The sequence below is a fragment of the Rhinopithecus roxellana genome, chromosome 15 (genome assembly GCF_007565055.1).
Source record: "Rhinopithecus roxellana isolate Shanxi Qingling chromosome 15, ASM756505v1, whole genome shotgun sequence".
NCBI lineage: Eukaryota > Metazoa > Chordata > Mammalia > Primates > Cercopithecidae > Rhinopithecus > Rhinopithecus roxellana.
Window position 1 is genome coordinate 60,317,290 of NC_044563.1, and position 21,652 is coordinate 60,338,941.

General features: G+C 42.3%; 1 protein-coding gene across 1 annotated transcript in view; it reads right to left on the reverse strand.

Moving 5' to 3' along the window:
• The window catches only part of RNF121 (ring finger protein 121), a 67,614-nt gene that overhangs the window by 27,824 nt on the left and 18,138 nt on the right, over positions 1–21,652 (reverse strand). The window contains exons 2-3 of the mRNA XM_010366923.2: positions 9,887–9,924; positions 5,963–6,104 (exon numbers count right to left, since the gene is read on the reverse strand). Of these exons, the coding sequence (XP_010365225.1) occupies positions 5,963–6,104; positions 9,887–9,924 (180 nt within the window). The remainder of the gene's footprint in view (positions 1–5,962; positions 6,105–9,886; positions 9,925–21,652) is intronic.

The following is a 21,652-nucleotide window of genomic DNA, read 5'->3' on the forward strand; positions in this document are numbered from 1 at the left end:
AGAGTTAGCTGGGCATGGTGACAGGAGCCTGTAATCCCAGCTACTTGGGAGGCTGAGGCAGGAGAATCGCTCGAACCCGAGAGGCGGAGACTGCAGTGAGTGGAGAGCACGCCACTGCACTCCAGCCTGGGTGACAGAAAAGGACTTCGTCTTAAAGAAAAAAAAAAAAAAACAGATCATTCATAAATCTAGTCTATAAAAATTTCTCTACCAATTCTACAAATAAAATCAAATGACTGGGGAAAGATATCCATAGCAAATATGTCAAAAGGCTTATTCCTGACATACAAAGAGCTCTTACAAATCAGTAAGAAACATTCCAAAAGAAACCTGAGCAAAGGAAAGAAAATGTACCAAATATACCACATGGCTCAAGCTGTGAATAACACAGCTTATGAATAATACTTACGTATAGTACTTAATAATGTAAACAATGAATATTTATTTAAAAATTGGGAGGAGGAAATGTTTGTAGTATGTGAGGGGTATAGGTATAGCAGTATAAGATAATTATTACCGCCAGGCGCGGTGGCTCATGCCTGTAATCCCAGCACTTTGGGAGGCCGAGGTGGGCAGATCACAAGGTCAGGAGATGGAGACCATCCTGCCCAACATGGTGAAACCCTGTCTCTACTAAAAATGCAAAAAGTAGGCCGGGCACGGTGGCTCAAGCCTGTAATCCCAGCACTTTGGGAGGCCGAGACGGGCGAATCACGAGGTCAGGAGATCGAGACCATCCTGGCTAACACAGTGAAACCCCGTCTCTACTAAAAAATACAAAAAACTAGCCGGGCGAGGTGGCGGGCGCCTATAGTCCCAGCTACTCGGGAGGCTGAGGCAGGAGAATGGCGGGAACCCGGGAGGCGGAGCTTGCAGTGAGCTGAGATCTGGCCACTGCACTCCAGCCTGGGTGACAGAGCGAGACTCCGTCTCAAAAAAAAAAAAAAAAAAAAAAAAAAAAAGCAAAAAGTAGCTGGGTGTGGTGGCACGAGCCTGTAGTCCCAGCTACTCAGGAGGCTGAGGCAGAAGAATCGCTTGAACCCAGAAGGCAGAGATTGCAGGGAGCCGAGACCATGCCATTGCACTCCAGCCTGAGTGACACAGCGAGACTTTGTCTCCAAAAAAACAAACAAACAAACAACAACAACAAAAAACATATAATTATTACCTTCCAAAGTAGGAAGTCAATATATAATATTTAAAAGTAGAAAATTATACATCAGTATAAACATGTTATTTAAAAAACACAAATATTATATTTAAATAATATAAAGTAGAAATTTATACATCAGTAAAAACATGCTATTTAAAAAACACAAGGCCAACTGTGGTGGCTCATGCTATAATCCCCACACTTTGGGAAGCTAAGGCAATAGGATCACTTGAGGCCAGGAATTCAAGACCTGCCTGGGCAATATAGCGGGACCTAACTCTACAAAAAATTTAATCATTTGAACCCAGGAGGCAGACGTTGCAGTGAGCCAAGATCACACCACTGTACTCCAGCCTGGGCAACAGAGACCCTGTCTCAAAAAAAAAAAAAACAAAATTACTATGCAGTCATTAGTTTAAGAGGATGATATACACACCAATACGGATAGATATTTGAGATAGTATTACGTGGAAAATGCTGCAGAACCTAATGGATGTCAAAAACATCTAAAAATTTATAAACATATACTTGCAGATTTTTCCTATCTATAACAAATTGATTAACAGTGGTTCCCTCTGGACACTTTTGATTTCTATGTCACATACTGTTATATTGTTCAAATTTTTGATAACAAATATACATAACTTTTGCAGAATGAAAACCTCATCCTGTCTCTAGGCAGGTCTGCTTCATCCTCTAACAAGAAGACAGGCCTTCACCTCTTATGGGTAATTCAATTTGATACAGATTTCAGAGCTAACTGGGAGGACTTCAAGACGTCCAGTCAACCATTCCATAAAAAATCACAAACATCCCCTCCACAACGTTCCTGACAGGAGGTTGCTAACTCCTACTAAAACACAGCTTGTAATAGGAAGACCAGGCATGGTGGCTCACGCCTGTAATCCCAACACTTTGGGAGGCCAAGGTAGATGGATTGCTTGAGTTCAGGAGAGTGAGACCCGCCTGGGCAACCTGGCAAAACCCTCTCTCCACCAAAAATACAAAAAATTAGACTGGTGGTATGGCACGCACCTGTAGCCCCAGTTACTTGGAAAGCTGAGGTGGGAGGATCACCTGAGCCTGAGGAAGTCGAGGCTGCAGTGAGCCAAAATCGCCAAACTGCACCACTGCATTCCAGGATGGGCAATCAGAATAAGACCTTGTCTCAGGGAAAAAAAAGGTACCCAACTGGAAAGGAAGAAGTGAAACTATCTCTACTTTCAGATGACCAATTTTACATATAAAAAATCCTTTAAAAATACTTTAAAAACTATTAGAGCTAATAAATTCAGCAAAGTTGGAAGATTAACAGAAAACGATCTGTTGAAGTTCTATATATTAGCAATGAATAATTCGAAAAGGAAATTTTTAAAAATTCCATTAACAATGGCATCAAAAAGAATAAAATACTTAGGAATAAGTTTAACAAAGGAGGTGCAAGACTTGTACACTGAAAATTACAAAACATTGATGAAAGAGATTAAAGACCCAAATAAATGAAAAGATACCCTGTGTTCATGTACTGGAAGATTAATATTGTTAAGATGGAAACATTTCCCCAAACAATCTAGAGAAATCAATCCAATCCTTATCAAAATTCCAACTGCTTTTGTTTGTAAAATGGAAACGTTGATATTAAAATTAATAAGGAATTGCAAGGGACTCAGAATAGCTGAAATAATCTTGAAAAAGAAGAACAAAGTTGAGGAACATACTTTCCAATTTCAGAACTTACTACAATGCTACAGTAATCATAACAATGTGGTACCTGCAAAAGAACAGACATATAGATCAACGGAATAAAACTGAGAGTACAAAAATAAACCAACGTATCTTTGATCAGTTGATTTTTGACAAGACTGCCATGACCATCCAATGGAAAAAGAAGTCCTTCAATAAATGATGCTGGGACAACTGGCTATCCACATGCAAAAGAACGAACCTAGATCCTTATCTCACACCATTTACAAAAACTCAAAATGGACCAAAAATCCAAACGTAAGAGCTAAGACTATAAAACTCTTTTTTTTTTTTTTTTTTTTTTGCAGTCGGGGAGGTGAAGGAGTCTTGCTCTGTCATCAGGCTGGAGTGCAGTAGTGTGATCTTGGCTCACTGCAACCTCCGACTCCCTGGTTCAAGCCTCAGCCTTCCGAGTAGCTGGGATTACAGGCATGTGCCACCACGCCCAGCTATTTTTGTATTTTTATTAGAGACGGGGTTTCACCATGTTGGCCAGGCTGGTCTCAAACTCCTGACCTTGTGATCCGCCCACCTCGGCATCCCAAAGTGCTGGAATTACAGGCGTGAGCCACCGCACCTGGCCAAGACTATAAAACTCTTCAAAGAAAACATAGGGGTAAATCTCTATGACCTTGGATTTGGTAATGGATTCTTAGATATGACACTAAAAGCACAAGCAATAAAAGAAAAAATAGATATACTGGACTTCATCAAAATTTAAAACCGTTTATGCGTCAAAGGACACCACCAGTAAAGTGACAAGACAAGACAACCGATAAAATGTGAGGAAATATTTGAAAATCATATATCTGATCATGGTCTATTATCCAGATTATATAAAATACTCTAACAACCCAACAAAAAGACAAAAATTTCAACCAAAAATTGGGCAAAGACTTAAACGAACATTTCTCTAAGGAAAATATACAAATGACCAATAAGCACACGAAAAGATGCCCAACATCATTAGTCATTAGGGAAATACAAATCAACACCACAATGACATCCACATCCACTAAAGTAGCTATAATAAATAAAATTTTTTTAAAAAAATGGAGTGAAAGAAGTCTTGATGAGAATGTGGAGGAATGAAAAACCCAATCCACTTTAGGTTAGAATGGAAAATTGTGCAGCTTCTGTGGAAAACAGTTCGGCAGTTCCTCAAAACATTAAACACAGAGTTATCACATGACTCAGCAATTCCACTCCTAGGTAGATTTCTTTTCTTATTTTCTAAAGATATGAGTTTAAGTTTCTCAGTGTAAGATGTGCTATCATGTTAGCATATCCTCTCACCAATAAAATTTAGCATTATGTTTACAGGATGTGGCAGTAATGAGAAAACTGCACATTCCCAGTACAACAGGCCTCATTAAGTCACAGACACGTTTCCTGTTAAGAATTAACTAGTGGCCAGGCGCGGTGGCTCAAGCCTGTAATCCCAGCACTTTGGGAGGCCGAGACGGGCGGATCACGAGGTCAGGAGATCGAGACCATCCTGGCTAACACTGTGAAACCCCGTCTCTACTAAAAAAAATACAAAAAACTAGCCGGGCGAGGTGGCGGGCGCCTGTAGTCCCAGCTACTCGGGAGGCTGAGGCAGGAGAATGGCATAAACCCGGGAGGCGGAGCTTGCAGTGAGCCGAGATCGCGCCACTGCACTCCAGCCTGGGCGACAGAGCGAGACTCTGTCTCAAAAAAAAAAAAAAAAAAGAATTAACTAGTGAATAACACATCAGTGGTTTTCTAACAGTGCTATGATGAGTCCTAGAGATTTCAGAGGGGGAAGCAGGGGTGTTAGGGTTACCCAAACCTCATATCAAGCAGAGCAGCCTCAACTGTTTTCCAGATTGAGTTTTTCCTTAAGATAATGTTTAAAGAAAGGATTCCACACTTAAGGAAAAAGTTCTTATTGAAAATTACTGCAGTACATATATGCATACTCACTTTCTTCAGAATAGGTTGTAAAAATATTTGCAGATTAGCCAAAATTATATAATTTAAAATATTTCTACATATAAGCCCAGAAATGCCAAGGGGGCTTTCACTCATTTGAGTTTACTGCACCCCCTGGCTCAAGCAATTCTCCCACCTCAGCCTCCCCAATAGGTGGGATTACAGGTGTGTGCCAACCACTCCTGGCTTGTGTCTTTCCACCTAAAGTGAATTTACTGTAGACAGCATATCGATAAATGAGGAGATTTTTAAAACCAATCCGCCAATCTCTGTCTTCTAATGGAAGAATTTAATCCATTTATATTTAAAGTGATTACTGATAAGGAAGAATTAACTTCTGTCATTTTGCTATTTGTTTTCTGTATGTCATTCCCCCCACCCCCATTTCATCTATTACTGTTTTTTCTTTTTCTTTTTTTTTTTTTTTTTTTTTTTTTTTTGAGACAGGGTCTTGCTCTGTCTCCCAGGCTGAAGTGCAATGGCACGATCACAACTCACTGCAGCCTTGACCTCCCAGGCTCAAGGAATCTTCCCACCTCTCAGCTTCCCCAGTAGCTGAGACTACAGGCGCAGGCCACCACGCTCAGCTAATTTCTGTATATTTTGTAGATACAGGGTTTTGCCATGTTGCCCAGGCTAGTCTTGAACTCCTGAGCTGAAGCCATCTGCTCAACCTCAGTCTCCTAAAGTACTAGGATTACAAATGTGAGCCATCACACCCGGCCCTTTTTAAAAAAAAGTTAGATTAGTGTAATCTAGATCCTGCAAGATTCATGAGAGGCTTAGTTTTCCCAGTCAAGTGATCTTTGCTCTCACCAATTGAATAGTTTCTGATGATTATTTCCTTCATGAATCTGTCCCACAATGTTTCGAAGGGAAGACCTATCTTTTCTGCCTATGAATGTAGTCTTATGTTCTATCCTTTTCACCCTCTGAATCACCTGACCCTTAGACACACACACTCCCAAATACACTATTCATCATTCATACATAAAGTTCATTGTTATTGTCTTTCTCTACCTCCATGTGGCCTGGGTTAGGCTGGGCCCTAGAATACTTAGAAAGGGTCTCTTGATGACTGACAAAGAAGTAAGAAGCAAAGTGGCTTACATTGTAGGAGCGTGGGTGCCTCTGTTTCCACTGCACCAGGAGCAGCTGGGCCACCACCAAGGTAGCGATGAGGATGAGGACCATTTCAGCATGCATAGCTTCATGGCCACGGTGTTTGGCATGCATGCGTGCATGCTCGACCCTGAAAGCCAAACACATGGGGTGAATCAAGTCAGGGATGCTGTAGTGATAAAGGGACAGTGCTTTCCAGGGACATCCCACTAGTACAAAGCTCGGAACACATTCCCTGATTCATAGCTGCAGGGTACCACACAAATTAGGGGCTAGGACACACACCCTAACAGACAGGCATGTGGAGATAAAATACAGGCTCTACAGACCCCAGCAACCAAGCCTAGATATTGGAATTAGAGCTAAGTGGTCTGCTGCCTGCCCCCATGGCAGAAACTACTGACACCTTTCCTGTAACATGAAGGAGGTCCCAGGAGAAACCCGCATCATTGCCCATTTCAAGCCTATTTCAACCTGACGCTGGAATGAGTAAGTAACCCAAAGAGGTTATAGCCATAAAGTCTCATACTCTCAGTCACCAATATTTATGATAGCAGTAAAGGAGTAACACTGCAAAGGTATGCTGATTCCAGGATTAAAGTCTTACCTTTATTCATTCTATCCTCTCTGCCAGGGTCAGAAATCCTTAAGACTAGTTAAAGCCTAAAAACTCTGGACTGCTTCACCTTTATATTAATCCAACAGTGACTTTACCCTCAGTATCCACAGGTAAACAGCCTCCTCAAAGGCTCAAGGAAGTTTAGTAATTAGAGAGTACAGCTGGAAACATTTTATTAATCTAAAGCTGGCATTCTCTGTTCTTAAAGACTGGCAGCCAGTGATTCCCTCGGCCAACACTGGCTAAAAACTTGCTCTAAGAACAGTCACTACTACCACTCTGGGTCACAGTCATCCAAAGGAGAGGGATGAGGAAGGAATTAGAGGCTGGGTGCAGTGGCTCACACCTGTAATCCCAGCACTTTGAGAGGCTGAGGCCGGAGGATCACTTGAGGTCAGGAGTTCACGATGAGCCTGGCCAACATGGCAAAACCCCGTGTCCACCAAAAATACAAAAATTAGCTGGGTGTGGTGGTGCATGCCTGTGATCCCAGCTACTTAGGAGGCTGAGGCAAGAGAATCGCTTGAACCTGGGAGGTGGAGGTTGCAGTCAGCCGAGACTGCAACACTGCACTCCACCCTAGGCGACAGAATGAGACTCCGTCTCAAAAAAAAAAAAAAGAAATAGAAGAGAAGAATTAGAGAGAAAATCAAATACATCAGAAAGTGTGGAAAAGGGAAAATTTAAATAAATAATAAAATCAAATACAAATGTAACTTGAGTCATAAGCTTTTATACAATTCCCATTACACCAGGATATTTAGGACGGAGGAAAATGACAACATAAATGGTATCTTCAAGGAAGTTCCATGGGCAGTGAAACATTAACAGCAAAAATAACCTGGAAGGATGAATTATAGATAAACAACAAAGCAAATATAACAAAAAGTTAAGTGTAGAACCCAGGTAGTTAAGTATAAAGGTGTTCACTGTACAATTCTTTCAACTTTTCTACGTATTTAAAGTTTTTCTTAACAAAATGTAAGGGGGGAAAACTTGGTGGGCAGAGTGGGGAAAAGAAAGGCCAGTCGGTAAGCCTCAGCATCTAAGGGTTCATCTGACATAAAACTTTACCCTGGGTGGGAGAATCTGACAGAAAGATAATAGGATTGGGAGTTCGAAACTTAGATTCACGCCCACCTATATGGCCCTGGCCAATTAACCTCACATCTGTACATCACAATTTCTTCATCTGTCAAAACGAGTCCATATTTTTTCTGCATGCCTCAAGAGTTGTTGTGAGAATAGGCTAAGAGGGTAGAGCACACTTAAAAACACCTAAGGGCTATGAGGAGTTATAAAGATAGCAAGAGATAAGTTTCTTGTTCTCAGACAACATATATGTGAAAGGATATGGACAAAATGAAGTCAAAGAATGATCTAGAAAAGACCAGAGAAGTCATCCAGTTCAAGTTCCCACCCAATGCAAAAATCATTTTTGCAATCTTTGCTTGAATACTTCCACTGGCTGAGAACACATGCCTTTTAAGGTAATCTGTTTTAGAATCAGCAGTATCTGGCACATTGTAGGTACATATATACATATTCTTTCTTTTAGAGAGAGAGTCTCGCTCTGTCATCCAGGCTGGATAAACTGCAGCCTCGAACTGCTGGGTTCAAGGGATCCTTCTACCTTGGCCTCCCAAAGTGCTGGGACTACAGGTGGGAGCTATCACACCTGGGAAGGTACTAATATTTGCTTATAAATGAATAAAATCCCAATGCTTTAGGGACAGAAAGTTCATTGCCTCTCAATATACCTTGACTATTAAAGACATTTCTGACAATGAGACAAAAAAAATCTATCTTCTTATAGCTTCAGTCCATTAGACCTAATCCCATACTCCATAACAACAAAGGACATAGGGGCTCTTCTTTCCCAATGCTACCGCTTCAAAGATTTATCATGATGTTATTCAAACAAAACAAAACTATCCTGATCCTACCACTATTTTCCTGTGCCCTTTGAGGCTAACAGTTCTAGATCTTTTAATCACTATTCATATCACATGATATGAAGACTATTAATCCGGGTTGTCTTCTACACATGATCCAGTTAAAGATCTTTTTAATAATACGCCATGCTTAGAACAAAATATTTTTGACCTCAGCAGAGCAGACCACAGTGGCACTGTCACCTCTCTTACAGCAGATAGCATATTTCTACAAACATCTAAATTATTCAGAATATTTTGGTAGCTGAGGTACACAACTGGTGCATACTGAGCTTAAAATCACCTAAAATCACACTGGGTTTGTCATGTGAACAGATATTTTTGCCATTCTATGTTAAATCTAAATAAAATCAATAGGTTTTTTCTATTACATTCTACGGTTGATATCACCTCACTGGTTAGTCACCTTGTGAAGTTCACGGGGCAGGCACTCTGAAACCCTTTTACTGATGAGAAATCATTACAAGATATATGTTGACTCATTCTATTTACAAAACAAGTTAGTTGCAGAGTTGAGAACAGAAGATACATCTCCCATTTTCTTAACCAGAGCTCCCCATCCTATATCATGGATAATGATGATGATGTTAATGATAATCATCTTCGAAGCAGTTAACACTTACTGGAAGCTTACCACATGCCAGGCACTCTTCTAAGAATTTCACATATATTAATCCTCACAACTCTATGAGGTATAGATATTGTTATGATCTTTATTTTACAAATGGGGCAAAGTAAGGTTGTGAGAAGTAAAGTAACTTGCTCAAAAATCACACAGCTAGTAAATTGTAGAAATGGTATTGAAACTCAGATAGGGCCGGGCGCGGTGGCTCAAGCCTGTAATCCCAGCACTTTGGGAGGCCGAGACGGGCGGATCACAAGGTCAGGAGATCGAGGCCATCCTGGCTAACCTGGTGAAACCCCGTCTCTACTAAAAAAATACAAAAAACTAGCTGGGCGACGTAGCGGGCGCCTTTAGTCCCAGCTACTCGGGAGGCTGAGGCAGGAGAATGGCGTAAACCCGGGAGACGGAGCTTGCAGTGAGCTGAGATCCGGCCACTGCACTCCAGCCTGGGCGACAGAGCGAGACTCCGTCTCAAAAAAAAAAAAAAAAAAAAAAAAAAAAAACTCAGATAGATGATTTGGTCCAATCATCTACTTACACAATCAAGACTAAGAGAGCAACCCAGGTACTTAGAGAGATCCCAAAAGTCCAGTCCTACTGGTCATGAGCCACTGCCTCCTACTGACAGGAAAGCAAAATGGGTAGACGTATCACTCAATTAGCTGGGTTAACCTGAACTTCCTAGACTGCAAGGCCCGAACCGCCACACTTACCTCCATTGCTCCTCTGGAGAGAGGTCTGACATATCAACCTGTAGAAAGACACCACCAGAAAAATCCGTTACTGTCTTAAAACTGTGCCTGCCAATATAAGGTGCTCACACATTTATCAGTATCTTCAAGGAATTAGAGAAGCTTCAAGTCTTAGTATCTCTATGAAGCCTTACCAACCATTCTATTTCACACTGATCTCTCCCCTCTTTAACCACCTAGTTTGGCTCATGTCTATGACTGAATGTGTTGCACGTCTGTGCTAGGCAATAAGGGCAGAAGAGGACAAGAATCCTTAACTCCAAAGATGCTCACAGCCTAGTGAGAAAGACAGACATAAACAGAAAATTTATCTATTACATAATAAAGACTAGCTATAGAATAAAGAGGTACCTTGCCTTTTAACCTTTTAACCCAAACTGGGGTGTTTTAGACTAGGGAAGGCTTTATGGAGGAGATGTGGATTATCCAGAAGAAATAAGAGAAATATGTTCTAGGCAAAAGGACTAACATAGACAGGAAGGAATAAAATTGCATAGTACACAAGCAATTGAGTGTGGCTAGAGCAAAAAGTATCAATCAGGATTAGTGGGAGACAGAGTTAAATATAACACCATATGACTCTAAATGGCCCTATGGTAGCCATTAGGCTACATTGGACCCGGGCAAACTGAACTTAGTTCTTGCCCTGCTGCTATTAACTAACAATAACACTAGTCATCCAACCTCAAAGTTCTGGTTCTATTTGGTAGTCTTATCTTTTCAGAGCTTGTTTTTCAACTGTGGCACTACTGATATTTTGGGGTGGTTCATTCTCTGTTGAGGAAAGTGTCCTGTACATCGCCATAGCATCCCCCTAGTTGAAAACCACTGCTCGCCGGGCGCGGTGGCTCAAGCCTGTAATCCCAGCACTTTGGGAGGCCGAGACGGGCGGATCACAAGGTCAGGAGATCGAGACCATCCTGGCTAACACGGTGAAACCCCGTCTCTACTAAAAAGTACAAAAAAAAACTAGCCGGGCGAAGTGGCGGGCGCCTGTAGTCCCAGCTACTCTGGAGGCTGAGGCAGGAGAATGGCGTGAACCCGGGAGGCGGAGCTTGCAGTGAGCCGAGATCGCACCACTGCACTCCAGCCTGGGTGACAGAGCAAGACTCCATCTAAAAACAAAAAAAAGAAAAAAGAAAACCACTGCTCTAGAGTAATACTATATTCTTTGAGTTTAGGGCTCAAGTCTTCTACCTCCTTGCAGTCATACACAAGCATACCCAAGTACTCAGTACATAAGTCACTCAATGCCTTCTTATACTGAATTGAGCTGAAAATGTTCTTTGATCTGATCTACAGAAGAGAGACAAGGCCTTAGAAATACTCAAATCAATCAACAACCATTCCTTTAGTACTTAAGACGTTCAAGGTCCTCTTACCCACTGTTCTGATAACTTCAGGAAAGTACCGTAAGTTGAACATTTGAAATAATAACACAGGTAGAACTCCATTCTACTACTGAGTCAAATAAGCACATATTTACCAGGCATCCTTTATGTATGTGTACTGGAAATGTCCATCACTATTGAAGGCAGGCTTTCCAGCTTCTACATCTCCCAGCTAAGTCAAAAAATAAATTTACCAGGACTTTGCCTAACCAATCTGGGTAATGAAGTCAACATCCCTCCTTCCTTTTCCTACCCACACTGCCTCACAGAATTTATTCAGGTGCCCTGACTCAGGTCTTCATCTCCCAGAAGAATAGAGGTCAGATACTATGAGAGGACACATAGGAGGTACCTGAGCAGGCAATTATGAATCACACTTCTAAATAACAATCCATGCACAGGTTTCAAGCTACATGTCAAAACTCTTTTCTTCTTCTTCTCCAACTTGGACCTGCATCTTACCAAGCCTGCCTATTCACTGTCCCAAGACATGTGGGAACCATTTCTGTCTCTGGGCCTTTGCATACCCTTCCCACTGCTTACAATGCCCTTCCCTATTTTTCATCGTTGTTGTTGTTGTTTGTTATCCACATCCTAGCTATCCTTTAAGAACTCAGCTCCAACTGCAACTTTCCTGATTCCCTAGCCTAGGGAATTTGGTCCTCCGCCTTTCTCCAGCATGGATATTTCTCTTTTTTACTCAAAGTGTGGGTCATGGACTGGCAGTACCAGCATCATCTGGGTGCTTGATAGAAACATAACATCTCAGGTACCACTCCAGACCCACTGAGTCACAATCTGCCTTTTAATAAGAACTCCAGATGATCAATATGTACATTAAATTTGAGAAGTACTGTTCTATGTTAGTCATTCAGTCTCATGTTATCTTAGACATCCTTTCTAAATGGTCTAACTGCTTGTCTCTAGCACCAGGATAGGGCAAGCAAGTGATCTGGGGCTCAAAATTTAAGGAAGCACGCACTCTCAGGTACCCATCCTGCACTTGCATGACCTTAAGAGTGAATGGCTCTCTAAAGTTTATACCCCAGCACCTTGTTTCCCTCACCCTCGTCCTGGCCCTGTATATGTTTATTTGCTTCCATCCCATGAACCTATTAGTTCCCTCAGAGCCAAGACACACTTTATACTGATTTATGTCTTTCAAGGAGAATAGCACAGAGCTGAGCATATATTAAGCACTCAACGAGTACTTGTGGAATTGAAGAAAATTCTCTTTATTAAGGGAAGCAAGTATGCTGACAAACCAGCACCTCACCTGCAGATGCTTAAACTGTATAGAGTAAGCAAACACTTGAAAAATAACTAACAAGCATCTGGGAAAGGAGTATTCATCTGACACCAGGGAAATCATCTTAAAAACTAGGTAACAAAACAAAGCAACTACCTGTTCAAGGAAGCAAATCCAATGAGGGGGAAACTAGGAAAATCTGGAATACTAGGCCAGGCATGAAGGTGCCTCTCTTTGACATAATGGACCAAGCATGCTACTGTCTATGGCTTAGTTTCTCCATCTAGAAAATAGAGAAATAAGACTTCTGACTTCATTATAGAGCTGTGAATAAAGTATAATCAAGGTGATCAAGTGATTTCACTGCCTTTCCTCCTGGGAAAGTGGACATATTTTAAAACTACTAGAAGAGGATAGAGATAATTGAATGTTGGTGAAGCAGAGGACAGCAATGCTGTCAGAGCCTCAGGGAAAGCAGCTCAGAAGGGCAAGCACTAAGGCTGAGACTAGACTTGAGGCTTAGAGGATCATTAGCACTTCATGGAGTACTACAAATGTTAAGAGTAAGACATGATCTGGCTTTAATATTTGCCTCCTGACCAAAAAAGGTTATTTAAGTTACATCCAAACCAGTCTTCTGGCTCCAGTAAAAAAAATAAGGGAAGGTATAAACTATGGCTATAATTAACCTGTACCATCTGGAAAGACATCTTTATTTGCTCCCTCATTAAGGAGTTTATTCATTTGGGGCCAAGCACTAACCCAGTCTGAAGGCACCTTGTCCAAAGTTCAGGTGGCTAATTAGGTAAGGCTCTCAAGGTAAGGGTACTTACTGATTCATGAGCCCTTATCCAACTCCTAAGACCTACAGCTTCTTAATGCTAGCCAATCGCTCCCAACTAGGATCGCACAAGGCCCCCAGTCATGCCCAGATTTGAAAGATGTTAAACCAAAAATAAATGCTAGGCAGAGAGCAAGAGAAAATTTTGCAAAGATGGAAAATGATGAGAAGTTGACTGCTACATTTTTTTTAGGTGCAAAAGACTCAGTGATTCACTAATGTATGCCCACAAACAGGTCTCCTGTCCCCCCAAAATATCATAAACTCTATGATCTCTGCATCTGTAGGCAGGCTGCTCATTTTGTTCCTTAAGGCCCTTTCTTTAACCAAACCACATTCTGCCTTACTGCAAAACTCTGGCCAAATCCTTCTGGTCTCTAGAAGGCTCTTTAGACAGACCCCATTTATTGAAGAACCATCTACTGCCTTGCTACGTGTGGTCTACAGCCTAGCACCAAGAGTACCCTGAGAGCTTGTTAAGAAATAGAAAATCACAGACTCCACCCCAGACCTCCTGAGTCAGAATCTGAATTTTAATAAAATACTGAAGTAATTCATATGTACATTAAAGTTTGAGAAGCACTGCTACTACATCCCAGCACTCACATTCAAAAATTGCATCTACAGCCATATGCATCTGTACACCTGACTCTTTATTTAACAACTTTACAGAGATCTAACTCACATACCATAAAATTCACCCACTTAAAGTATGCTGCTCTGAGGTTGGGCATGGTGGCTCATGCCTGTAATCCCAGCGCACTTTGGGAGTCTGAGGCAGAGGATCTCTTGAGGCCAGGAATTTGAGACCAGCCCGGGCAACACAGCCAGAACCCATCTCCACGAAAAATAAATAAATAAATTAGCTAGGCGTGGTGGCATGCGCCTGTAGTCCCAGCTACTTGGGAGGCTAAGGCAGGAGGATTGCTTAAGCCCAGGAGTTTGAGGTTACAGTGAGCCCTGATCACAGCAATGCACTACAGTCTGGGTGACAGCGCAAGACCCTATCTCTAAAAAAATAAATAAAATGTACTATTCTGTACAAAATCTCAGACAAGAGGAATTTTTTTTCTTTGAGTTCTATTGTACAGCATGGGTAATACTGTTCATAACAGAATATTATACATTTCAAAATTGCTGAGAGTGAATTTTTAAATGTAGTCACCACAAAAAATGTTAAGTATTTGAGGTGATCAATATGTTACTAGCTTGATTTAATTATTCCACATTGTATTTATAATTTTTTATTTTATGTTTTTTTTTTTTTTTTGAGACAGAGTCTCGCTCTATTGCCCCAGCTAGAGTGCAGCGGCGCGATCTCAGCTCACTGCAACCTCTGCCTTCCAGGCTCAAGTGATTCTCTCGCCTCAGCCTCCTGAGTAGCTGGGATTACAGGTATATGCCACCACACCCAGCTAATTTTTGTATTTTTAGTAGAGACAGGGTTTCACCATGTTGGCCAGGGTGGTGTTAAACTTCTGACCTCAAGTGATCTGCCCGCCTCAGTCTCCCAAAGTGCTAGGATTACAGGCGTGAGCCACCGAGCCTGGCCATGTATTTATAAATTATAACATCACTCTGTATTCCACAAACTTACACAAATATATAAATTGTCAATTTAAAATTTTTTAAAATTAAGTATACTATTCAGAGAATTTTAGTATATTCACAAAGTTGTGCCACTATCACCACTATCTAAGTTGAGAACATTTTTGTCACCTCAAAATAAAATCATGAGCCAGTTAGCAGTCACTCTCCCTTCTCCCTGTAGCCCAAGGCAACCACTAATTTACTTTATGTCTCTATCTATAGATTTGCCTATTCCAGACAATTCATATAAATGGGATCATAAATATATGGTGTTTTGTGACTGGCTTCTTTTCACTTTGCATAATTCTTTCAAGGTTCATCCACTTTGTAGCATGCACTGTAGTTCATTCCTTTGTATTGCCAAAGAATATTCCATTGTATAAACATCACATTATTTATCCATTCATCAGCTGATGAATGTTGGCATCATTTCTACTTTTTTGCTATTATAAATAATGCTATTATGAACATCCATCTTTAAATTTCTGTGGAAATATATGTTTGCATTTCTCTTGAGTGTATACCTAGAAGTAGAATTGCTGGATCATATGGTAAGTCTCTGCTTAACCTTTTGAGCAACTAGCAAACTGTTTTCTCACAGCAGCTGTACCATTTTATAGTCCCACCAGCAGTGTGTGAGGGTTCCAATTTCTCCATATCCTTCCCAGTACTTATAATCTCTTTCTGATTAAAGCATCCAGTGAGTACAAAATGGTATCTCAATGTGGTTTTGATTTTCCATTTCCCTGATAGCTAAATGATGTTGAACTTCTCTTCATGTGCTCTTTGGCCATTTGTGTATCTTCTTTGGAGAAAAGTCTATTCATAGCCTTTATCTATTTTTTTTTTTTTTTTTTTTTGTCTTTTTTAAAAAGACAGGGTCTTACTATGGTGCCCAGCCTGGAGTAAAGTGGCTTTTCACAGGCATGATCATTGTACATTAGAGCCTCAGATCCCTGGGCTCAAGCAATTCTCTCACCCCAGCCTCTGATGTAGCTGGGACTACAGAGGACTACTGTCTGCAGGGGCCTGGGTTGTATCTCACTCCCACTTTTCACCCTAAAAAATTGGTTCAGGGCAACAAACTACCCTTCTCAGTGAAGAAAAAAACAATGTACATCCTAATCTGGCACAGGTCTTTACTTGCTGTATGTCAATGGATAGGGTACCTCTCTCTACACCTCAGTTTCCTCATTTATAAAATGAGAGAGTTGGCTTAGATGACTTTCATTATTGCATTTTTTTTTTTTTTTGAGACCGAGTTTTGCTCTTGTGCAATGGCACAAGCACTGCTCACTGCAACCTCCGCCTCCCAGGTTCAAGCGATTCTCCTGCCTCAGCCTCCCCAGTAGCTGGGATTACAGGTACAAGCCATCACGCCTGGCTAATTTTTGTATTTTTAGTAGAGACAGGGTTTCAACCTATTGGCCAGGCCAGTCTCAAACTCCTGACATAAGTGATCCACCAACCTCGGCCTCCCAAAGTGCTGGGATTACAGGCGTGAGCCACCATGCCCAGCTATATCAATAAAAATCTACCAAGCGACTACCATATGCATACACCAAAAATGTCCATCACTCAGAGGATGACCTCCCACCTGGCTTCAAGCATCTGCTAACTATAAAGGGCCCTAAACTCTGAAACCCAATCCTCTACCTCTTTGGCTGAGCAACCTAGCATTTCACACAACTCAGCACTGATCAACTAAACAAAAGAGAATTCTTTTTTTATGGTTTTTGGGTTTTTTTGTCTGTGTTGTGTGTGTGTGTGTGTGTGTTGCTGTGTTTTGTTTTTGAGATGGAGTTTTGCTCTGTCACCCAGGATGGAGTGCACTGATGCAATCTTGGCTCACTGCAACCTCTGCCTCCCAGGTTTAAGCAATTCTCTGCCTCAGCCTTCAGAATAGTTGGGATTACAGGCACATGCCACCACGCCCGGATAATATTTTGTATTTTTTTTCAGTAGAGATGGGGTTTCACCATCTTGGCCAGGCTGGTCTTGAACTCCTGACCTCGTGATCCACCCACCTTGGCCTCCCAAAGTGCTGGGATTACAGGTGTGAGCCACCGCGCCCGGCTGTGTATGTGTGTTTTAAGATGAAGTCTTACTCTGTCGCTCAGGCTGGAGTACAGTGGCACGATCTTGGCCTCCTGGGTTCAAGCGATTCTCCTGCCTTAGCCTCCCAAGTAGCTGGGATTATAGACACGCACCACCAAACTCAGCTAATTTTTGTAGTTTTAGTAGAGATGGGGTTTTCACCATTTTGGCCAGGCTGGTCTTGAACTCCTGACCTCGTGATCCACCCACCTTGGCTTCCCAAAGTGCTGGGATTACAGGTGTGAGCCACCACGCCCGGCTGTGTATGTGTGTTTTAAGATGAAGTCTTACTCTGTCGCTCAGGCTGGAGTACAGTGGCACGATCTTGGCCTCCTGGGTTCAAGCGATTCTCCTGCCTTAGCCTCCCAAGTAGCTGGGATTATAGACACACACCACCAAACTCAGCTAATTTTTGTAGTTTTAGTAGAGATGGGGTTTTCACCATTTTGGCCAGGCTGGTCTTGAACTCCTGACCTCAAGCGATCTGCCTGCCTGGGCCTCCCAAAGTGTTGGGATTACAAGCATTAGCCACCATACCTGGCCTGTTTTTGTTTTTTTGAGACAGGGTCTCACTCTGTCGCCCAGGCTGGAGTGCGGTACTGCAATCATAGATCACTGCAGTGTCGACTTTCCAGGCCCAAGCAATCCTCCCGCCTCAGTTTCCTGAGTAGCTGGGACTATAGGCATGCACCACGACACCCAGCTAATTCTTAAATTTTTTGCAGATAAGGGGTTTCCACATGTTGTCTAGGCTGCTCTTGAACTCCTGGGCTCAAGTGACCCGCTCACCCCAGCCTCCCAAAGTGCTAGGATTACAGGCGTGAACCACCATGCCCAGCTGAGACTTCATTCTTTCACAAAACATTAGAGAGGAATAAGCCCAACCTTTGCCCTTGATGTATTCACAGTCCAAGAAGTAGGGAGAGACAGACTATTAAACAAAATATAGTATGATAAGGATAACCTTTGACATATACACAAAATGCTGTGTAAGCGCCAGAGAAAAAGATTAGCTAGCTCATGAACCTGGTAGGTTCAGCACAACCAGGCTGACTGTCTCTATCTGGTGGGGTTCAGATACTGTGGTCTTCTGTGTGATTAAGATAACAAGTGAAGTCCAAAGGTTCACAGGCTACCACATTTGTAGCTCCCCATTCTCCTCTCATTCACATTCTTCCCCAACTCCTTAGCTTTGCCAAGAATTCAAGGCTAATAAGTTGAAGTAGAAACCTCATCTTTCAGGCCACCAAAGTCATAAATCAGCTGGAGATCATGCAGACACTGGATATGCTTAGCCTGACAAGGGTGGCACACTTTGGGCAGTGAAGTGAAAGTAGATGTTGGCTGTAACAGCAGATGTGGCTGCTGCAGCTGCTGCCTGCCCTTCACCCCCTCCCCTCCTACCATCATCAGAAAGCACATCCTCCAGGCCAGTTGAGTTGGTAAGTTTTTGTTTTTGTTTTTTGAGACAGTTTCACTCTGTTGCCCAGGCTGGAGTGCAGTGGCACAATCTCGGGTTACTGCAACCTCCACCTTCCAGGTTCAAGCGGTTCTCGTGCCTCAGCCTCCCAAGTAGCTGGGGCTACAAGTGCACACCACCACACCAGGCTAATTTTTGTATTTTTAGTAAAGATGGGGTTTCACCATGTTGACAAGGCTGGTCTCAAACTTCTGACCTCAAGTGATCCAACCGCTTCAGCCTCTCAAAGTGCTGGCATTACAGGCATGAGCCACCGCACCTGGCCAAAAAGCTTTTTAAATTAAACTTTTCAAATTTGGGAGCACCTAAGTTTGCTTCTTTGGTTCTTCAATTGCTATCCCATCAAATTCCTATTTTTCAGTCTGGCTTCTTCCTTACCTGGTCCTCCTCTCTCTCTCTTTCCTATATGCACTGCAGTTTTCCATATACCCAAACATTTTACCCATCTTTAAAGATCTAATCCAGGTGTCACTTCCTCCAGAATCCTTCAGAACAGAGCTATCCTATAAACTCCTAAGGCCTTTACAGCCTGGACGGTTCATGTGCTGATCATATCTAAATATCTATAAAATCTACCTTGAGTTTTTCATTGCCATAGTGCCTTAGTTCAGATTTTATCCCTTGCTCTTTCTCTAACAATTGCAGTGGCCTCCAAAATGATCTCCTCAACTCTAACCTTGCCAGCACAGATTCATGACACAGGAGCAGACACAGTGATCTTTATTAGACACACACCTGACTGCATCATCCTACTACTTTGACAAACTTTAATGACTTTCTATTGCCTTGGGGTTAAAGTTCAAATTCCTTAGTAGCACACAAAAGGGACTTCATAATATGGCCCACCCAGCTATCTTATTTCACCACTCTCCACCAAATGGCTTATATTCCAGCCACACTGAACCATCTATCTCTTTCATCCCTCAGTGCTTTCTTTGGCTACTGCTGTCTTTTCTCTCTAGAATTCTCCCCTCACTTTCACTCTTTCACTGCCTTTTTTTTTTTTTTTTTTTTTTTTTTTGAGACAGGTCTTACTTTTACTTTGTCACTCAGGTTGTAGCACAGTGGCTTGATCATAGCTCACTGCAGTCTCAACCTCCTGGGCTCAAGGGATCCTCGTGCCTCAGCCTCCTGAGTAGCTAGGACTATAGGCACATGCCACCATGCCTGGGTAATTTTTCCATTTTCTGTAGAGATGGGGTCTCAATATGTTTGCCCAGACTGGTCTAAAACTTCTGGGTTCAAGTGATCCTCCAGCGCCAGACTCCCAAAGTGATTGGATTACAGGTGTGAGCCACCATGCTTAGCCATATCATCCATTTTAAGTGAGAAATTCAATTATTGTTAGTATATTTAAAATAAGATGCAACCAGCCAGGCACAGTGGCTCACATCTGTAATCCTAACACTTTGGGAGGCCAGGCAGGCAGGTCACCTGAGGTCAGGAGGTTGAGACCACCCTGGGCAACATGGTGAAACCCTGTCTCTACTAAAAATGCAAAAGTTAGCCAGGTGTGGTGGCGCATGCCTATAATCCCTACTATTAGGGAGGCTGAGGCAGGAGAGTTGCTTGAACCCGGGAAGCGGAGGTTGCAGCAAGCCAAGATCACACAATTGCACTCCAGCCTAGGTGACAGAGCGAGACTGTCTCAAAAAAAAAAAAAAAAAAAAAAGAGCCAGATGTGGTGGCGAGTACCTGTAATCCCAGCTACTCCGGAGGCTGAAGCAGGAGAACCACTTGTACCCGGGAGGCAGAGGCTGCAGTGAGCTGAGACGGCACCACTGCACTCTAGCCTGGGTAACAGAGGGAGACTCTCTCCAAAAACATGATGATAATAAATAAAATAAAATAAGATGCAACCATCTTATTTTAAATGATTTCCATCACAAAACAAACAAACAAAAAAACACAGAACAACAAAAAAAAAACCTCATGCTCATTTACTAACTCCTCATTCCCACCCCCAAACCCTGGTAACCATTAATTTCTTTTATACTGCTATATATTTGCCTTTTTTGGACCTTTCATACAAATGAATTCATTCAGCAGCTGAGTGTGATAGCATATGCCTGTAAACCCAGCTACTCTGTGGAGGGTGAGGGGGAAAATCGTGTGAGTCAGGAGTTACAGACCAGCCTGGACAACACAGCAAGACCTTATCTCAAAAATAAATAAATTCATTTATTGAGTATGTGATCTTTTGTGACTGTCTTCCTTCACTTATCAAAATGTTTTCGGCCAGGCGCAGTGGCTCACGCCTGTAATCCCAGCACTTTGGGAGGCCAAGGCAGGCGGATCATGAGGTCAGGATATTGAGACCATCCTGGCTAACACGGTGAAACCCCGACTCTACTAAAAATACAAATAATTAGCTGGGCATGGTGACGGGCGTCTGTAGTCCCAGCTACTCGGGAGGCTGAGGCAGGAGAATGGCGTGAACCTGGGAGGCAGAACTTGCAGTGAGCCGAGATCGCGCCACTGCACTCCAACCTGGGCAAGAGAGGAAGACTCCGTCTCAAAAAAAAAAAAAAAAAAAGTTTTCAAGGATCACCCATCACCCATGTTATAGCACTTATCAGGAGTTCACTCCTTTTCTTACTAAATAATATTCCATTGTATAGCCAGACACATTTTATTTATCCTTTCATCAGTTGATGGACATTTAGGTTGTTTCTACTTTGGGGCTATTACAAGTAACGTTCCTATCAACTCTTGCGTATAAGTTTCTGTGTCAATTTTTCTTTCTTTCTTTTTTTTCTTTTTTTAAAGACAGAGTCTTACTCCCAGGCTGGAGTGCAGTGGCACAAACATAGCTCACTGTAGCCTCGACCCCCTGGGCTCAAGTGATACTCCCACCTCAGCCTCCCAAGTAGCAGGGACTACAGAAACGCGCCACCGTGTCTGGCTATTTTTTATTTTCAGGGGAGACGGGGTCTCCCTGTGTTGCCCAAGCTGGTCTTGAACTCCCAGGTTCAAGCGATCCACCCTCCACAGCCCCCCAAAGTGCTGGAATTACAGGTTTAAGTCACTGGACCCGGCCTTTTGCCCATTTTTTACTAGTTTTTTTTTTTTTTTTATT